This window comes from Paroedura picta, chromosome 11, assembly GCF_049243985.1.
Source record: "Paroedura picta isolate Pp20150507F chromosome 11, Ppicta_v3.0, whole genome shotgun sequence".
Taxonomy (NCBI): Eukaryota; Metazoa; Chordata; class Lepidosauria; order Squamata; family Gekkonidae; genus Paroedura; species Paroedura picta.
The window spans coordinates 58,856,625-58,874,475 of NC_135379.1; the positions used below are offsets into that span (position 1 = coordinate 58,856,625).

The 17,851-nt window shown below is 45.7% G+C and overlaps 1 protein-coding gene across 2 annotated transcripts in view; it reads left to right on the plus strand.

Annotated features, from left to right (window-relative positions):
- The window catches only part of CNTNAP2 (contactin associated protein 2), a 1,139,689-nt gene that overhangs the window by 747,285 nt on the left and 374,553 nt on the right, over positions 1–17,851 (plus strand). For both annotated transcript variants that reach the window (XM_077304685.1, XM_077304684.1), the window contains exon 11: positions 53–159. In XM_077304685.1, coding sequence (XP_077160800.1) covers positions 53–159 — 107 coding nt within the window. The remainder of the gene's footprint in view (positions 1–52; positions 160–17,851) is intronic.

Consider the following 17,851-nt stretch of genomic DNA (forward strand, 5'->3'; position numbering starts at 1 on the left):
CTCTGGTTGACGTGGCAATCTTTTTGTTGTTGTTGTTCTCTCACCCTGACAGGTGTGTGCCCAATCACTGTGAACACGGCAGCAAATGCACTCAGACCTGGGACAGCTTCACCTGCACTTGCAACGGGACAGGATACAGCGGAGCCACGTGCCACAACTGTAAGTGAATCTTGAACTCCTGTAGGCATCCAACCTGCCAGGCATGATCTGCCCCAAGTCAATACATTTCTCCCACTTATGCCGTTGGCGGGACTTAAATGTGCTTAGATGGAGCTGGATCTTGGCCAACACCATTGTGTTATAGCAGGTCTTAACGTACACAGCGTGGTGTAGTGGTTAAGAGCGGTGGCTTCTAATCTGGCGAGCCGGGTTGGATTCCCCACTTCTCCACATGCAGCCAGCTGAGTGACCTTCAGCTCGTTATAGCCCTGAGAGAGCTGTTCTTGCAGAGCAGGAATATCAGGGAACTCTCAGCCTCACCTCCCTCACAGGGTGTCTGTTATGTGGAGAAGAAGGGAAGGCAACTGGAAGCTCCTTTAAGACTTCTGGTAGAGTAAAGTGGCATAAGAACCAACTCTTCTTCTTCTTCTTCTTCTTCTTCTTCTTCTTCTTCTTCTTCTTCTTCTTCTGCTCCTGCTCCTGCTCCTGCTCCTGCTCCTGCTCCTGCTCCTGCTCCTGCTCCTGCTCCTCCTGCTCCTCCTCCTCCTCCTCCTCCTCCTCCTCCTCTTCTTCTTCTTCTTCTTCTGCTCCTGCTCCTGCTCCTGCTCCTGCTCCTGCTCCTGCTCCTCCTCCTGCTCCTCCTCCTCCTCTTCTTCTTCTTCTTCTTCTTCTTCTTCTTCTTCTTCTCTTTCTTCTCCTTTTCCTTTTCCTTCTGCCTTTATTTCTCAACCCATAAAATTACATTCATTTTCACCAACTGAATTTGGGCCAAATCAATCAGTTCGAAACAGTGTGGCCATCCTGGGACTCTTCTGTGTGAAGGTATTCAGCTGTCAGTTAATCCAACTCCTTTTTCGTGGGGGTGGTTTTTGTTTTGTTTGTTTGTTTTTGTTTTTGATTCTTGGCAGCTGATGAACTGGGTTGTATTTATTTGAATAAATCTGTCCATTTTTTCAGGTACCACAGGTCTTCTTTCTAAGTTCTTTTTCTCCCAGTAAGCAGGATGTAAAAAAATAAAAGAATTTGGGTTTCTTAAAAAAACAACAACTAAATGTTGCCGTAAAGGTATTTGGTGCTGGGAGTGATGCAAATAGCTCAGATCCAATTAATATGGAGACTAAGGTAAAATGCCTGCTTGTTGGCGGGGGGGGGGGGGGGGGGGGGAGGGGGGGGGAGTCAACCCTGCAACTGTTTCTGTCATCATTCAATTGCATTTTCTCAGTTCTGGGTGTGAATAGCGTGACAAACTAGATTCCTTTTATATGTAAAAATCTTTCTTAATTGAGCAAGTTGTTACTGCTAAAATATGCCTTACCTTCTAGTCCGCTGAACTGACAGTAAATTAATCTGCTTCAGCTTTTTCAACTTTATGAACAGTTTTTTTTTAGAGATATTTAAATCCTCTTAAAATCGGTACTACTTGTGGGTTAGGCCCTAAGGCAGGGGTAGTCAAACTGCGGCCCTCCAGATGTCCATGGACTACAGTTCCCAGGAGCCCCTGCCAGCGTTCGCTGGCAGGGGCTCCTGGGAATTGTAATCCATGGACATCCGGAGGGTCGCAGTTTGACTACCCCTGCCCTAAGGAATCAGTGGACTGTCATTTTAGTAAGGAGCGGGGGGGGGGGGGGTTGCATGCGAGTCTTTTAATTAACGATGTATCTTTGCAATCACAGAGATAGCAGGGAATCTATTATTTTCATCTGGATCAGAAGCTGTCAGGCGCCCGTTCTTTGACTTTTGAGCGGTTTGCAGTGAATAGTCAAACGAACACTTAGAATCTGTGTTCTGCTTTGAAAAAGATTAATGTTTTTACGAACTGTGCATTTTTCAAAAATGACAGTTTCGCAGAATATTTTATTCACTTTCCGAGACTTATGCTTTCTAAGGATCAAAACTTTTTGGCGAAAACTAAAGCGACTAAAAATAGCCAGTGTGCAGAATGTACATCTTCAGACAGGGCTTTAGATCCAATGGTTAGCCAGCAATAGAATTAAAATCTCTGCTTTTACCAAGGTGGGGCTTGGAGATCTACTATTACACCTGATCCCCAGGCAATAGAGATCAGTTTCCCTGGAGAGAATGGCTGCTGCTTCAGCAGGTGGGCTCTATGACATTGTACCCCACTGAGATCCCTGTCCTCCTCAACACCCATTCTCCCCAGGCTCCACCCCCAGGTTGTCCAGGTTCCCCCCCCCCCCCCGATATTTCCTTTCATATGATCATGGGAATAACATTGTTCTCTGCATGTAATAAACCCTGAGAACTGAGGGTGTTAAAAAGGATTGATCCCAAGGTTTTCTCTCTTCCCTTTGAAATATAAGAATAATTAGTAGCTTTGGAGAGCCAGTTTGGTGTAGTGGTTAGGAGTGCGGACTTCTAATCTGGCATGCCGGGTTCGATTCTGCGCTCCCCCACATGCAACCAGCTGGGTGACCTTGGGCTCGCCACGGCACTGATAAAACTGTTCTAACCGGGCAGTGATATCAGGGCTCTCTCAGCCTCACCCACCCCACAGGGTGTCTGTTGTGGGGAGAGGAATGGGAAGGCGACTGTAAGCCGCTTTGAGCCTCCTTCGGGTAGGGAAAAGCGGCATATAAGAACCAAGAGAACTTCTTCTTCTTCTTCTTCTTCTTCTTCTTCTTCTTCTTCTTCTTCTTCTTCTTCTTCCAGTGTCAATAATCCCTAGAACAACCGTTTAGATCACTACTATGGTCCTAATATTTTTGGATTCTAGCCCTCTACTCATACTAAGGTATTTTCAGTACTGCTATATAAAACATGCAGGTTTTTACTGATTTTTTAAAAATATATACTTTTTCTGAAACATGGAAAGCGGGGAGGGGGGAAGGTGCCAACCTGCAGGTTGGACTTGGAGAACTCCAAGAATAACCATTCACCTCCATGCTACAGAGATAAGTGCCCCTGGAGAAAACAGACGTTTTGGGTAGAATCTATGGCATTGTAGTCCGTGTCCTCCCTAGGCTACACCTTCAAGTCTCCAGTTTTCCAACCTTGTTCTGGCAGCTCTACCTCCCTCCCCCCCCCCCGCACATCCCTCGCTGGTGACTGGAGGGGGGGGGAACCTCGCAACCCAAGGAGGGAGCTGAGATATACCAAGGAGGCCCCCTTTTCACTCCCCACACGTGGAAAGCCTCATTTTCTAGGGCATCCTTTTCATCAGCCTCCCAGTATTGCAGGAGGGGGCATTCTTGGTGTTATTTCATTAAGTCAAAGGTTATTATTACAGTCATTCGGACCAAGCTGTATCCACAAAATCTCATTAAGTATTAAAATTAATCCGTTGGAGGAAACCATACGTCTGCTATTTAAATATCTTGCTTGCCCAGTTTCTTGTGGGAGGACAAATGAACAACAGGAAGATCCCCCCTGCCCAGATATTGTATATTTTTACCCAGGGGAAAAGAATACCCTGCCACTCCGTGCCTTTTGCTTAAAAGCATTTTCGCCTGACTTCTGTGGATAAAATAATACAATGGGGAAAGTGAAATGGGGTTGCTGGCTACAGAATTGGAAACGGGATTTAGAGGCCATTGTGCTCTTTTTGCAGCTCACCACGGTGATAATGCCTCCAGGATGGCAAAAAGTACCGGTCGTTTAGGTCCTTCAGTCTTCACTTCGCCAATTCTTGAATGCATTTCTTCCTGTCTTACTTTGGAATGTTGTTGCTTTCCTTTAAAAAAAAAACAGAAAAGAAAAGGATTTAATTTCACTTTTACGATGACCCTTAAAAGAGTTTCCTGCTGCTTGGGAAACAAAACCCCTCTCCAAAGGGGGACTTTATCTGAAATATTTCAGCTTATAAGAGCAGCACTCTGGTAAATGGAATCTTCATCCTGCCCCCCCCCCCCACTCTCTTGTTTGAGCCTTTAAGCAAGAGGGAGCTTGCCAGGACAGCATTGATGACAAGCCTGAAATCCAAGAGCAGTTTTCTAAGCTAGGAGTGAGAGGGACTCAATCCAGGCCTCTGTTCCCTCTCTTGGCATCGACATGAGGTCAAGATGCTGATAAGATTGCAAGCTCAGGGCTGGGAAATACCAGGACATTTGGGGAGGGGAGGTGAGCAGGACGGGGTTTGGGGAGGGGAGGGACTTCAATGAGGAGAGTGGCCAGTTTGGGGTTGGTAAAGACCTGGAGCCTTTGGAGGTGGAGTTGGGAGTGGGCAGGATTTGGGGTGAGGATCTCCATGGAGTCTCATGCCATGGATTCCACCCTCCATATTAGCTGTTTCCTCCAAGGGAACTGGTTTCTTTTCTGGGGGATCCACAGGTCTCACCTGGGATTAGCAGTCCTACTCAGTTGTAATCCCAGGAGACCTCCAGCCACCACCTGCAAGCTGGCAGCCTAAGATGCCAACCTCCAGGAGAAGCCTGGGGATCTCCTGGAATTACAGCTCATCCCCGGACTGCAGGGATCAGCTCCCGTGGAAGAAATGGATGGTTTGGTATCGGTGTAGTATGTGGTATTAGACCCCTCTGTGGTTTTTGTCCTCTCCAGGCTCCACCTCAATGATCTCCAAGTTTGGGAAACTTACATTACTGTTTGGCGTCTCTTTTCCATTTCATTCATTCTTTTTGGTCTCTCTTTCTTTCTGTGCCATCTTCTCCCTTGCCCCATAAAATATCTTTGTATATTCCTGGTGGGTGGGTGGGCTTGCGGGTGCTATCTTACATCCCCAAGGCTTAGAAGTATCATCATAAAATGCTAGTTCTGACTTGGATCCTGTCAATTCTTTTTCTCACTGCACTTCTCCTCGTTTCTCTCCAAACTAGATTTCAAGTATTCAGGTCCCATGATGCCCGGAATACCTTTTGGGGGCAGTCCAAGAATCATCAGCAAAACAGGCAGCTTGTTCCAACACAATGGCTCGGACACAGCACAGCATTTCAGTGGGTGGAAGGATTTTTGCAGGCAGAGAACAACCTTCTCAGTTGCCCCTTACCACTGTAGCTCGACATGCCCCCCTTCTTCTGGAAGTCCTGTGTCCCCCCAACCCGCCCCCCCCCAACCAGCAATATAGCAATATTCCTGGGAGGGCATTTTAGGTTACAGTGGGAGGAGGAAGGTAAGAATGGGTGGGAAACATAAATGGATTTGCCCAATAATCGTCAGCTCCTGTGTTTTGAGATGGCTAAAGAAGAACCACACTGCAGTTTATAGAGCAATCTGGGTTACATAGTTAATATTCTTGTAACTGGTAACGAAGGAGCCACCAAGCTAAGCTGACCGATATTCATCAGAAGCCATTTAAAAACTAAAACTAAAACTTTTATTCAAAGGTTTCTTAAACTACAGCATAGACAAAAAAAAAAGAAATTACAAATGGAAGAAAAAAAAATTTTAAGGGAAAGAGAAATAAGGAGACTTCCAATCATACTCATGATGATTACAAGTCCCTTCACACGGCTGGCTAGGGTTCGCACCAGTCGGGAGGTGCAAAGCGTTCCTGCCGCCGGGGCACCAGCCGTGGAGGGCCGCTCCTGCACAGCTCGCCAGGGACGGGGCAGGGGAGGCCGAAACTGCTGGCTGAGACCCAGCCTCCCCCTCCTGCCCCCCCGGCTCCCATCATCGCGATGTGCGGCCCTTTTCAGACGCCGCACTCCCACTCCGCTCACTTCCAGATAAGAGCGGTGCCACGTTTGCAGCCATCGTGCAGAAAGGCGACAGGGCGACTCCGTCGGGCACGTGAAGGAAGGCGGCCGGAAAGGAAAACACAAGGGTGCCAGCCACCAGCCTACACAGCGCTCAGCGGCACGGGAGGGGGAATGGCCGCTGCCTCCCCACGCTCCCAAGCCCCCACCCCTGCCTCCACACGGCTCCAGAGGGTGACCGCGGCCCTCCAGATGTCCATGGACTACAATTTCCATGAGCCCCTGCCAGCGTTCGAATGACTTTGACTACCCCTGCCATAGGCTTTGAAACCTAGTACATCATAAAGTCTAAAAATTACTCCTTTCCCTATATTTTCACAATTTCCTCTTAGTCCTCAAAACCACAAGCCGTGCTTTCTTTCTTTTTTTGTTTGCCTCACACAGAAAGCCCATAAAGGGTTTCCAACTATCTAAAAATGCAGCAGTTGTCTTTTCTATAACTAAAGCCATAAGTGGAATCATTTCCGCTGATTCTACCACCGTTCTCCACCATTCTTCAGTCGTGGGGAGTACTGAACTTTTGCACGTTTGAGCATATAAGAGTCACGCTGTTCACGTCTCACCATATATAGGAATAAGGTTCCGTGGTTCATTGTGTGGGGGCAGGGGGGGTCTTCCAATTCTTTCCTCGTTAAATCCAAAAGAAATATATCAGGTTTTATTTGTGTCTTAGTCTTTAAAATCTTCTGAATCAAAGCATTTGTTCATTCGTTTGTTCGTTCATCCATTCATTCATTCATTCATTCATTCATTCATCCATCCATCCATCCATCCATCCATCCATCCATCCATCCATCCATCCTTCATCCATCCATCCATCCATCCATCCATTCATTCATTCATTCATTCATTCATTCATTCATTCATTCATTCATTCTATTTTTCTATTCATTTTTCTATTTATATGCCACTCTTCCCCAAGAGCTCAGGGAGGCTTACAATATAAATTTTGGATACTGTTTGTGTCAAAGAAAAAATTGCCCTCTTACCTGTCCACTAAAAATGTAATTTAACCGAACGAAACAGGAACAAAGAATCCCTTGGCTTTGTTCCTTTGCCATGCAAGTTTTGAAAACTTGCCTCCGTCTTTGCTTTTGAAGGCCTCTTTCGTGCTAATGGAATTCGGACTGCGCAGTCCCCATCACCAAATGCCAGCTCCATTTAGAGCCGTAGGAGGCTAATGAACGTTGATTATTTTGTTCTCCTAAAATGTAAATGCTCAACCTATTAGGAAATATTTTTGTATCATTTCCGTAATGAGTTCACAGCCATCTAGGAAAGATTTTTTTTTAAGAAAACTGAATTTGAATAGTCTGCTTTGCTCCATGTTATCATTAGGATGTGCAATAGGCTAATTGTGGTACTTGGTTGAAATCATTGCCAGATTTGGTAATTGGAGGGGAAGAACATAGAAACAGCACAGGCTGTAATTTGCATGCTGGGCTGTTTATGCTCCAAAAGAGTCCTTATTGATTAGATGTCAACAAATGGGAATCCATTTTAATATAATAATGCAATTCTGGGGAGAGCCGGTGGGGGAAGTATTTTATGAATTTTGAAGTCTTCCTCTAACTAAAACTAAATGGATGAAGCTTCTTCAGCAGTAACTAACTTTTGTCACTCACAACTAGAAGAGGTGGTGGTGGGGGGGGGGTTGTACCCTGATTTGACTGCCTGAAGGAATCTCAAACCATTTCCCAATCGCCTTCCCTTCCTCTCTCGGTGAGGTGGGTGGGCCTGAGAGAGCTCTGAGAGAACTGTGACTTGCCCAAGGTCATCCAGCTGGCTGCATATGGAAAAGTAGGAAATGAAACCCAGCTGTCTGGATTAGAGGCCACTGCTCTTAACCACAATATGACACTGGCTGCTAAAGGCAATATGTTGCCAATGCCCACCGAGGCATTAGGAGAAAGGCAATCTTCCATGCTGTGAGATGACATCACTTCTGGCATGACCTGGCATGCCAGAATGATGCTCTAGTACTTGACCAGAAACTCCACACCTTCAGGACGAGTGCTAGAGTTTTGGTGTGCTTCCAGGCCACACTATAAGTGATGGCAATACATGGTGACAAAGATCACCTATACCCCTGCAGTAAGTACCTGCCCCCCATCCCACCTCCCCTCTGGCCACCCTACTCACAATAGCACTCACTTGCCCAAGTAGGTTGTGAGTTTTGAATTTCAAATGGCTATAACTGTTTTGGTAGCAAGATGGCTGCTCTCTCTGTGCCTAAGAAGAGTTCCAGCCTAGGAAATGAAGTTCGTCTTTCATATTGAATGGCAGATAAGCCTGGTTATCCAGATGCACTATCAAGAATTGCAAGAACAAAAACAAAACAGTTCTCCAGATTAGAATCCACCACTCTTATCCACGACACCAAACTGGTTGGATCCAGCGATGTGGATTTTATCTGAAGAATCTTGGTGTCTGCGTAGACAAAAACCATGTGGAGCGGAGGCTGTAGTTGAAAGAGAAACTGGGAGAGATTGTGTTAAAAGAGATGGCCATCTCAAGCCCAGTGCTTAAGCAGAACTCAGAGGTAATCACTTTACCTGCCCGTCGAATGCAGTTACTGTATACAGGTGTTGACTTGCAGTTGGGTTTTACGGGTGGGAATGAGGATGCAGACACCTTGATGGCTTGAAACATGGCCACGGCTTTTATTTAATACATCATTGTTGGGTCCCAAAACTTGGCACGGAACTAGGGTGTACCATCAAATTTAACCTTATGCCACAGCGTCAGAAAGGAGCCCCTTGAATCCACCTTCAGGTATCCAAGTCCCCCCTTTCCGCTGGGCCATCACACCAGGAGGTGTTCCAACCTATTATGGCAGAGGGGCTCAAACCTCCTCTGCCTCATAGGTCACCTGGCTCAGCAAGCTTCCAGCCCCCCAGCCGAGCGGCCTAACTTGCTCCAAGCCAACCCCTGATCAAACCATCATTAGGGCTGATCTCGCGTAGAGCAGGGGGTTGGACTAGACGGCCTGTATGGCCCCTTCCAACTCTTTGATTCTATGATTCTATCACTGGCAGACTTTCTGTCTGTGCCAATACCACCCCTTTTAAAGCTGTGACTTCATATAACTATAAAATTGTACTATAACAATAGGCCAATGGCCACCAAATATACAATAGCTCAGGAAGGGTGGGTGGGAGCCATCTGCTCGCTGCTGGGCCAGCAGGGGAGAGAAGACAACAGGAAGCAGGGGAGAGAAGATGACAGGATGCAGCCCACACCTTAAATAGGCACCACGTGCTCGCATCCGCCACCCTCTCCCCTGCGCACGCTACCCCCGCCCCTTCCTTTCCTGTGTAGTGGGAACTCACTCGTCCCGCCTTCCCACCTGCCCTGCCACGTCTTCAATAGCAGCCTGGGGGTTATTTCTCCCCAGCCGCATTTCTTGTCAAGGGCCCTAATGCTGGGCTGGAAATGTGAATCTGTCCCAAACCGTGCTGTAAGTTGTGCCTTTCCCACTCCTTGATAGCAACTGTAAATGGATGCATTTTGCCGTCTAATTTTAATGTGCTACTTGTGGCTTTTACAAGGATGCAAGCACTGTTTAATTAGATCTTGTTTATTAACAGCCATTGAGCAGGAAGAAAATATTATTATGAGCAAAGGACATAAATGAAAAACATTTCCCTCGCAGTGGTGCTCCTGATGCAGCACCACCATCGTATGCTGTATCTGAAAAAATTAGCCTATGAGGAACAATGACTATTTTATCCATTAACAAACGTTCACGGGACAGAACACAGCCTTGGGAGTTCTTCATGCTTTGTTACTGCAACCCAAACTAGCTATGCTTGGGGCTACTACACACTGATTCCATGTTAATACTTACGATTTACAAGCAAATGTTTGGCCCCAGGTTTCTGCCGTGATCTGAATATGAAAGAAAGAAGAAGGTTCAAGTTACAAAATAGAAGAGCTGGGGGGGGGGGGGGGGAGGTCGTATCCTTCTTTTTAGTACCTGAAGGAGTCTCAAAGTGGATTCCAATACCTTTCCCTTCCTCTCCCCACAACAGACACCCGGTGAGGTGGGTGGGGCTGAGAGAGCTGTGAGAGAACTGGGACTGGCAGGCTTCACGAGGCTCAAAGTGCTGACAATCATCTACCCTCCTTCTCCTCACAACAGATACCATTTGAGCTAGGTAGGGCCAAGGACTATGAGAGAGCTATGACTGAACCGAAATCACCCAGCTGGCTGCAAGTGGAGGAGCGGGGAATCAAACACAGTTCTCCAGATTAGAGGCTGCCACTCTTAATCACTGCACCAAGCTCACTCTGGATAAAGATAAGGGGGGAAGAGGGAGGGGATAAGGGGGATAAGGGGGGGAGAGGAAGATGCAGCCGTCGGCATGCCAGCAGTCGCAAACACACAGAGCTGCCGCGCATGCACAGCACCCAGGCCACCATCTCCCCCCCCCCCCCGCAGGCGGTCCGCAGCCTTACAGAGGTTGGGGTCGCTGATCTAAAAGACACCATGATTCTATGAATATTGATTTCAAGCCAGCCCTTTGTGACCGTATGCTGCAAGAGCCTGAATCCCCACCCAGCAGAGAGAGCAACCAAAATGTATTGATTGATTTGATTTGATTTCTATACCGCCCTACCATATGGCTCAGGGCGGCTTAACATGACAATAATTACAAAGGGGTGAGCTGCAGAGGGCAGAGCAGAAAGAAGATGCTGCAAAGGCCCCACTCTTCATGACCATTCCTGAGAGTACGGTGTGCAATTTGCAACCTCAGCATAGCCGTGTGAGGACAAAGAGGCCTGCGCTACAGCAGTGCTCAGATTATTTCGTTATTATTTATCACGTGGCTTTTGTAGCATAGCCAGGAGATGAAAGGATTGTCTGGCAGCCTGGCAAGCGACATTTAGAGGTGGGTTGCCATTGGCTGCCTCTGCGTCGTGACCCCCCCCCCCCCCCCGTGTTCCTTGGAGGAACTAATACTTGGAGGTCTCCCATCCAAAGACTAGCCAGGGAGGTTTGGTGGTCATTTACCATTGGCTGTCTCTGCATCATGACTCCTCGTGTTCCTTGGGGAAACTGCCACTCACATCTTTGGAGGTCTCCCAACCAAATCCTATCTAGGGTCAGAAACTTGCTGTTTTTATCCAAGCCTAGCTTTCAGTGGGGGGCCCACTCCCAGTGGCCATTTCTGCATCTGTCATGCAACCAAATGACTTGATGCATATTGTTAAGGATTGGAGTTCCCCAGACTTGACTTGCTTTCACTTCTGTCACGGAAGGAGGGAGCTCCTGATTTCCCTCCACACCTTTCTCCTGAACTGAAACAACTCCAATGGAGAGTTATTTGCAGGAGCTCAAAATGCTCATGTGCTGCTCTGAAGCCTTGTGGGTTGCCAGCTCTGGTTGGGAAATGCCCAGAGACTTTGGGGGTGGAGTCAGGGGTGGGCAGGATTTGGGGAGGGGAGGGGAGGGACCTCAGTGGAGTATAAAGCTAGGGTGTCCCCCCTCCAAAGCAGGGAAACTGATCTCTTGAGTAAGGAGATGAGCTATAATTCCAGGGTATTTCTAGAAGTTATGCAAATAACTCCCTATGGAGGCCAGTTCAGTTCAGGAAAAAGGTGTGGTGGGAAGGCAGGATTCCGCTCCGTCCTGTTGGCAGAGATTAAGCATGCAGTGGATCAGAGCACAGGCTGCTTAGAAGAATAAAATAAATAATCGTTATGAGTAAGAGAAGAGAGATAGAGAGTCCTAACAGTCGAAGTGACTAAGTGTTGTTCTTGTGGAGGTGTCAGGATCAGTACCTGCTCTCTGCCATGAATTGTCCATGAACTCAATCTTGTCTGTATTCCACAATTCTTTTTCCTGGCTTTCTATGTAACCGAAGCCTGTTCTCTGTTCCCATGTTATCATGATTTGTGGTGCCCGCTCGCTCTGCTTTTTGTAACAACAACATTGTATCTTGTCAATAGGCGCCGGCCAGTCCAAGGACGTGCGAATTGTAACACCCCTGGCAGGATGCCTGGGCAGACACTTGGGGAAGAGGGCACCCCTCCCCTTGGGAACGTTCAAGTTTTGGGCGGGAGAATTGTATTGAAAAGGGCCTGCAATTCTATTGTGGGGTAGATTTGACTTCCTGAGTTGTAGTGACTAGAGTAAACTTCCATTCAAGCTTTCTTATTATAGAAGTTTTGTTGTGAGTTCTTTTAGCGCTTGACAGGAGGCAGTCAAGGATGAAGTGTGCTCAATATGGTCAGTTGTGCATGGCAGCAGCTGTGCCGGGCCGCTTCCGCTTCCCATGAACACAAGGGGGGTGGAATCCCCCCATACACATGATCTTCCCAGGAAGGGTCCACCGCACCTTGCTGCAGCAGTGGGAGGGGGACAACGAGGGACCCACCACCCAATGGTGGGATGGTGGCATGCTGTCATTCCACTATCTTGGGGGTGGGAAAACGCCCCATATGGCTCTGCAGTTTCGCAAACCTGATCAGGTAGGTTGAGGGAGAAGCCGGCCCTCAAAGGCCTGGCCTTTCCTTTGTGCATGGGACTGCCCTGGTAGGGCCTCTGAGGGCAGCCGTGGCAAAAAAGGAAACACGGAAGAATCCTCATTCTTTTACCGTGAGCCATCAGAGGCCCTGATTCGGGCAAGGGCCGGAAGGCAGCAGATGGTGGAAACATCATGTACAATTGGGGATTAGGTCCACTGCCTAGCAGGCCTTCCTGCTCCGTGCATAATTGGTCTAAGAACTTGGCGCTGAGAGCCAACTTGCTGTAGTGGTTAAGAGCGGCTTAAGGTTCCTAGTCAGCTCCTCAAATAAATACGCTTGGTTTGTCCAGCAAAAGAGGTTTATTGAAAATAAACAAACTAAGCTCATGATACTTTTTTTTGATTGACAGCCCCCATACAGCCCCCTATTCGCCATCGGCTCCACCTCCATGTCACATCATGACACTCCGCCATGAATGGTAACCTCCCCACTTTCCCAGACCCATTTACTACACCCAGGTGAGAAACCCAACTGCCAAATGTCTCCAAGGACAGTGCAATGTAGGCAACATTGAATCTTCATCTCTTCTCATCACCAGACAACGCAGAAATCAAAGTGAAACTATAAACAACCCCATACTTCAAAACAATCCCAAGTTCAACAAATGCTTGGCACATCCCCCTCCTGCAGTGAACACGAGAATACAAAGCATGCATGCAGTAAAAGCATGGCAGCATACCAATATGGATCCTGACAGCGGCAGCCTCTAAACTGGAGAACGGAGTTTGATTCCACACTCCTCCACATGCTCTCAGGGCTCTCTCAGCAGCACCTACCACACAGGGTGTCTGTTGTGGGGTGTGGAAGGGAACATGAGGCCTTCTTGGTGACCTTCGGCCACACAGTTTTCTCAGAGCTCTCTCAGCCTCACCTACCTCACAGGGTATCTGTTGGGGGTAGGAGATTGTAAACTGTTTAGAGGCTCCTTTGGTTACTGTAAAGCACTTTCTTTTTGAAAATGGACAAATATTTCCTGGGGCCAACTGTAAAATGACATTAAATTAGCAGGAGATAATTTAGTGATTGTGCATGTAAGGGAGAAACATCCTTATAGGAATTAATCATTGCCAGAGACTGACTTTGCATGTGAAGTTAGAAAATTAATTAGCTTTCTTTTAATCTTTTCCATTAAAAAAGCATGTTTTAGTTTATTGCCTACTTCACTAGTTTAAAACAAAACCTGCTTAACTGCAAAAATATTATTTGGGTACTTACATTAAATTTCTGTTAACGACAACTATAAAATGTAGCGCATTTTGAAGAAGATTTGTAATTCTCTGTGTTCCGCATTAGAACTGAGGCCAATCAGCACACATAGAAATAATGAGCAATTTAAACTTCCACTTTCCCCCCACCTCTGTAGCTGTTATAATCCCAATTAAACAATCTCTTGAGACGCCAATTTTTGTGGCAGTCATTCATTCATTCGTTCGTTCATTCATTCATTCATACTTTGATTTACATGCCACCCCTCTCCAGATGGTCTCAGGGTGGCTCACATCAATAAATTAAAAACCCGTACATGAATTAAAAGTTTACAATACATTAAAACCAAGTCATACACCAGACTTCAGAGCCCCTATCAACCTTGCAATTAAGATGTACACAGTTGCTGGACAGGCACAAAGTGGAGGATGATGGGAGTTTGGCTAGGGGCCCTGTTGGATTGTGATGGTGGTCCTTGGAGTCACCCAAATGCCTGGTGAAAGAAGGCCATCCTACAAGCCCTCTGGATTGTTACCCAAATGGGTTTGTTTGCCTGGTGTCCCTGTGCCCAATGAAAGCCACCACAGGGAGATTCCAGAAGTAAACCGAGCTTTGTTGCAATATAGGGGACTCTGAGTTACAGAGAACCAAGAAGTCTGCCCAACCTATGCTACCATTTTTATACATTTAAGCAAGCAATCCCTGATGTAACCATTTGGCAGCTTTTATGTCTCTTAAGGTACATAAACCTATCTCCATCAAGCAGACAGCCAAGCAGACATACATGGGAATTCCACACATCGAAAAGAATAGCATCACGCCAGCGAAAGTGCATGATGCTATTAAAAATTGGGGCACTATTTCTCACCTTCTTGCTCTGCCGATTTCTTCTCCCGCTTTTTCCCATTTCTTAGCACTCTGCACCGTTGATTAAAATGTTGGCGGGGAAGAATACACTATAGACATGACTCTCCCCCCGCCTGTCACTCATGGGAGGAAGCCAATAACCTTTACCCCCATTTTAAAGGGACAGCAATTAATTTTTTTTAAGTGAAACTTCTCCATTGCATCACCTATGCATCTAACCACAGATGCTTAGTGCTTATTTTAATGCCTCCCCACAGCCTCGAAGCTGAAGAACAGTAACTGCTTTCACGATTTTTGGGTGGTGAGGGCTGAGAGGCATGTTTTGTGCATTAACTTGTGGGGAAAATATTTCTTCGCTATGCCTGGCCATAGCAACGCATATTTGTTGCTCCATGCTATTGCTCAAAAAAAAATTTTAAAGCCCCTTTTGGGTAGAGGGGAGAGGGATGCGAGCTGGAGACAGAGATCGCACTACTTTGCCCATGTTGGTTATGCACATGTCCTTGGTGTGTGGCTTGCTGCTTGCTCTCCTCCCACTAGCGCTAGACGGTTGGGTGAATCCACTTTTGGGGATTCTCCAACTATCACTTTAAAATGGAGTATTTAGCTGCCAGTTGGCTGCTGGGACGCTGGATGCAGACGATGTCGTATAAAACATCAAAAAAGCGCGTCTGCATAAGGTTAGTATCTCACTTTTTTTACTCGGGTGCGGAACAGCCCCCAGTAATCACTGTTCAGCCATTAGTTCTGCAAAAGGGACTTTGCAGGCTCTTCAGATCCTCAGCACAAACAACCTTACTCTTTTTGTCCCATTTGTAACACTTGCTTTCCTTTATATATGCTTGTTGTCCATACTGACCACTAATAAACTTGCTGTGCTAATACTCGTCTGCTGTAACCATATATGAATATATAACGGGCAGATAATTTGCTCTTAGAAAAATGGTGTTAGCCTTGCTAATTTACCAGCTCACCTATCATGGCTGCACCCAATACCCCATGCCAGAATTCAAAAAGTGCCCGCAGTCTAGAAAAGTCTGGGGATCCCTGGTATAGCAAATACACTACCTAGAGTTTTGTAGAATCACTTGAAAAGGAATGACTTCCTTTTGCAACCTGAGGCAAGCCTATTCTCATTGGCCTACTACCATATTTAATGGAGGGATATAGCAGGTTTCTCACATAGACCCCCAAAAGCTGACATCTTTCTATCATACTTAAGGCCTGCAAACTTATTAAGCCAGTGAACTCCCAATATGTGTTTGTGACCTAAAAGAACATCAAAGTTAGTTTCTGTCCATCTTTCCTCCCTACCTGAATCTAATTCTCACTCTTCCAATGTCACCAAGGGACAATTTTTTACAACATCCAAAATTATATTAGGATTTTGATCTGAGAGTTGGAAGGGGGCTGTTCTACTTGGATCAGGGTCATAGAAATTCACCCATCATCACAGAAGAATAAAATGACATATTAAGTTATAATATAGAGGAGATCCCAATAATATGAGAGATTGTACCTATTTTAGTAAGAGGGCAAGATCAAATTCTGATTCCTGCTTTTTAGTTTATCAGGGGGATCCCCTTTCTCTTCTGTTTACCAGCAAAAATATTTTAATTCTTCTTCCTTGCAAATGCCGCAAAATGAATTTTGCCTTCTGCAGGAACTTCAAGCTATTTCCTTGCATTTTTTCTATGCTCTGTAAGTTTACTTAAGCATTCACAAAGGAATAGTTATTGTATAGTTAGTATAATGCTTAACTGTTCATTTTTATCCCTTCTGGGTCTACTGAGAACTTCCAAGGGTAATATTTAGAAGTAAAATTTTCTCTTTTATTTGTAAGCTGGGAAAATTTAAAGAAAATCATAGGGGAAGGTTATGGAAGAGACCCCCATTTACAGATGTTATACTTTAGAGTAAAATGTACTTAAAACGTTTCTTTAGTAAAAATTTCCAAGCAGTAAAAGAGCTTCTTTTTTTCTGTATTACTTTCTTAGGTACTTCTAAAATGAAGCTTCTTATTTAGATGCCCTGCTCTAAGAAGCCACATTTGAAAGTATGCAAGTAGCTTTGAAAAACTGAATTACAAGTTATTACAAAACTCAGAACAACCCCCCCCCAGGCCTTAACAGGGATATTGGCTTCTTATGACATATGCTAATATCATTGAGTCCTTACATCTGTATTATCACCAAGAAGGGTCATTCATCATCTTTATTTTATTGTATTTTTAATTGTATTTCTTATATGGAATTGCAGATTTTAATAGTGATTATAAAGTAATGCGATGAATAGTGGAATATAATGCAATTTGGAATAGAAGACTGAAATATATTTCTGGCTTGGCGACAGAGGAGACATAACACTGCACAATTACCCCACCTTAAAGATAGATTCAGGTGGTTAGCCATGTTGGGCTGAAGTATCAGAACACAGTTTGAGTCCAATGGCACCTTTAAGTTCAACAACGTTTCATTCGAGGTGTGAGCTTTTGTGCGCTTTTGTCTGAAGAAGTGTGCATGCACATGAAAAGTCACCTTGATTAAGACTGTGTTGGTCTTAAAAGTGCCATTGGACTCAAAATTTACCCCACCTTAAAGGAAAGGTGTTAGTTGCCTCCATGTCTGAGAGGAAATAGATGGCACATAACCACAGGGAATCAGCTAATTACTCTCAGCACTCCACAGTTAAGGGTACAGTTACATATCAGTTTCCAATTCTGATATATTTATTTGATTGATTGTGTTTCCCCCCAGAAGAATATCCAAACAAATAATGACCATATATACTATGTAGATAGAGCCTCTTGTGGCGTAGAGTGGTAAGGCAGCAGACATGCAGTCTGAAAGCTGTGCCCATGAGGCTGGGAGTTCAATCCCAGCAGCCGGCTCAAGGTTGACTCAGCCTTCCATCCTTCCAAGGTCGGTAAAATGAGTACCCAGCTTGCTGGGGGGTAAACGGTAATGACTGGGGAAGGCACTGGCAAACCACCCCGTATTGAGTCTGCCATGAAAACACTAGAGGGCGTCACCCCAAGGATCAGACATGACTCCGTGCTTGCACAGGGGATACCTTTACCTTTTTATACTATGTAGATAGATTCAAGTGGGAAGCCATCTTGGTCGGAAACAGCAGAACAAATTTTGAGTCCAGGGGCACCTTTAGGATCAACAAGGTTTTATTCAAGTTGTGAGATTCCATGTGCATGCACACTTCCTCAGGTACAGTGTCGTGGAATGGAAGTCATCGGTTCATAATTACAGGCAAAGTGTAAGAGTAAATTTACATACAGTGTAATGAAAATGCATCACAAATTCCAGACATAGATACGAAAACCCAGCAATTTGGATTTGTTTGCATTTGTTCAGAGAAGATGATGCCCTAAGATGCTTCGATGCTTGAGAGGAGACGAAGGG